The sequence below is a fragment of the Martes martes genome, assembly GCF_963455335.1.
Source record: "Martes martes genome assembly, chromosome: 12".
Classification (NCBI taxonomy): Eukaryota; Metazoa; Chordata; class Mammalia; order Carnivora; family Mustelidae; genus Martes; species Martes martes.
The window spans coordinates 84,194,314-84,196,188 of NC_137900.1; the positions used below are offsets into that span (position 1 = coordinate 84,194,314).

General features: G+C 46.9%; 1 protein-coding gene across 1 annotated transcript; it reads left to right on the forward strand.

Moving 5' to 3' along the window:
• Positions 1–520: 520 nt before the first annotated feature.
• LOC308353530 (olfactory receptor 1N2-like) lies at positions 521–1,468 on the forward strand (the record flags this gene model as incomplete). The annotated part of the gene is made up of 1 exon (XM_080820423.1): positions 521–1,468. The coding sequence occupies one exon, from the start codon at positions 521–523 to the stop codon at positions 1,466–1,468; it is 948 nt and encodes a 315-aa protein (XP_080676549.1).
• Between the last annotated feature and the right edge of the window lie 407 nt (positions 1,469–1,875).

The window sequence follows — 1,875 nt, forward strand, 5'->3', positions numbered from 1 at the left end:
CAGTGAACATATAGAAGTGAGGGAGGTATCCTGAAACTTATCTCTCCAACAGCTACCTATCACCTTGCTTTTGCAGTTTAAAGTTTTTTGTTTTGCTTTCTTTTGTTTAGTTTTCATTTGAGACAGAGAGAGAAAGAGAGAGAGAGAGCATGAACAGGGGAGAGAGGCAGAGGGAGGGGGAGAAGCAGACTTCCCACCGAGCCCGGAGCCCCATGTGGGACTCCATCCAAGGACCTTGAGATCATGACTTGAGCAGATGGCAGGTGCTTAACCAACTGAGCCACCCAGGAGCCGCTGCTTCTGCATTTTAACCTCTCAGCCAGCTTGATCTCCCTTCTTGGGTGGATTGAAAAGTAGGGAGCAATGCAGACCTTGGAGGGAAGGTCCAGGAACTTGGAATAGAGACATATGTGAATTGGGTGGGGGGTGTTTCTTTTAGAGAAGGCTAGAAGTACGAACTTTTTTTCTTTTTTTTAACTATTTAACTTGTTTTTTCTCTCCTTCCAGAAGGAGTAGTGGCATGGACAGAATCAACCAATCCACTGTCACTGAATTTCTCCTCTTGGGTCTTTCTGAGAGGCCAGAGCAGCAGCCTCTCCTATTTGCTATCTTTGTGGGCATGTACCTGGTCACTGTCATGGGGAACCTGCTCATCATCCTGGCCATTGGCTTTGACCCACACCTCCACACGCCCATGTACTTCTTCCTGGCCAACCTCTCTTTTGCTGATGCCTGCTTTTCTTCCACCACTGTCCCCAAGATGCTGGTGAACATCCAGAGACAAAGTCAGACCATCCCATATGGAGGGTGTTTGGCCCAGATGCACTTCTTCATGACATTTGGAGCACTGGACGACTTCCTCTTGGGGGTGATGGCTTATGACCGCTATGTGGCCATCTGCAGGCCTCTTCACTACTCCACGCTCATGAGGCCCCTGGTGTGTGTGCTCCTTCTGGTGGCATGCTGGCTTCTCACCAACCTCGCTGCTCTCCTGCACACTCTGCTTATGGCTAGGCTTTCTTTCTGTGCAGGCAACAGCATCCATCACTTCTTCTGTGATGTGGTCCCTCTGCTGCAACTGTCTTGCTCAGACACCAGCACCAACCAGGTAGCCCTATTCACTGTGGGCTCCATGATCCTCACTGGTCCTCTCTCTCTGATCGTTTTGTCATATGCACACATTAGCTCCACAATCCTCAGGGTCCCATCTGCCTCTGGGAGGCAGAAGGCCTTCTCCACCTGTGGGTCCCACCTCACTGTTGTCTTCCTGTTTTATGGCACAGCAATTGGTGTCTATCTGTTTCCCCCTTCATCTCACTCCAGGGGTAAGGACAGGGTTGCAGCTGTATTTTACACTGTTGTGACTCCTTTGTTGAACCCCTTCATTTATAGCCTCAGGAACAGCGATATGAAGGCTGCACTGAGAAACCTTTTCGGAATTCATACATTGTCTTCTCAGGGACTTTGATCCTATATCCATATTTTGATGTTGCACTCTGGAGAACCCATGTGTTTGTGAAGCAACACCATCACCTATCACATTTGCTTAGGTTTCAAAGAAGTGATCCATAATCTTCTCTTAAACTTCAAACCTAACAGTGTATGGTGGGTGTATTTCATAAAGGACTTGTGCTATGTTATAAATGTGAATATTTCCCTGTTGTTGTGTAGGGTGATCTAAGCTACATGGGGCTAAGGTCAATTAGAACTTCTTCTGTTTGCTGTTATCCTAATGCATGTATATTTTTTAATCTGTGATTCAGTGAGAAATAATTAATCTCCAAATACTATATCTGGCAGAGGAAGCACTGATTCCATGCCTTTATGGAATTCCCTGAGAGAATTCAACATGGCATGCAGCTGCACATACATGCA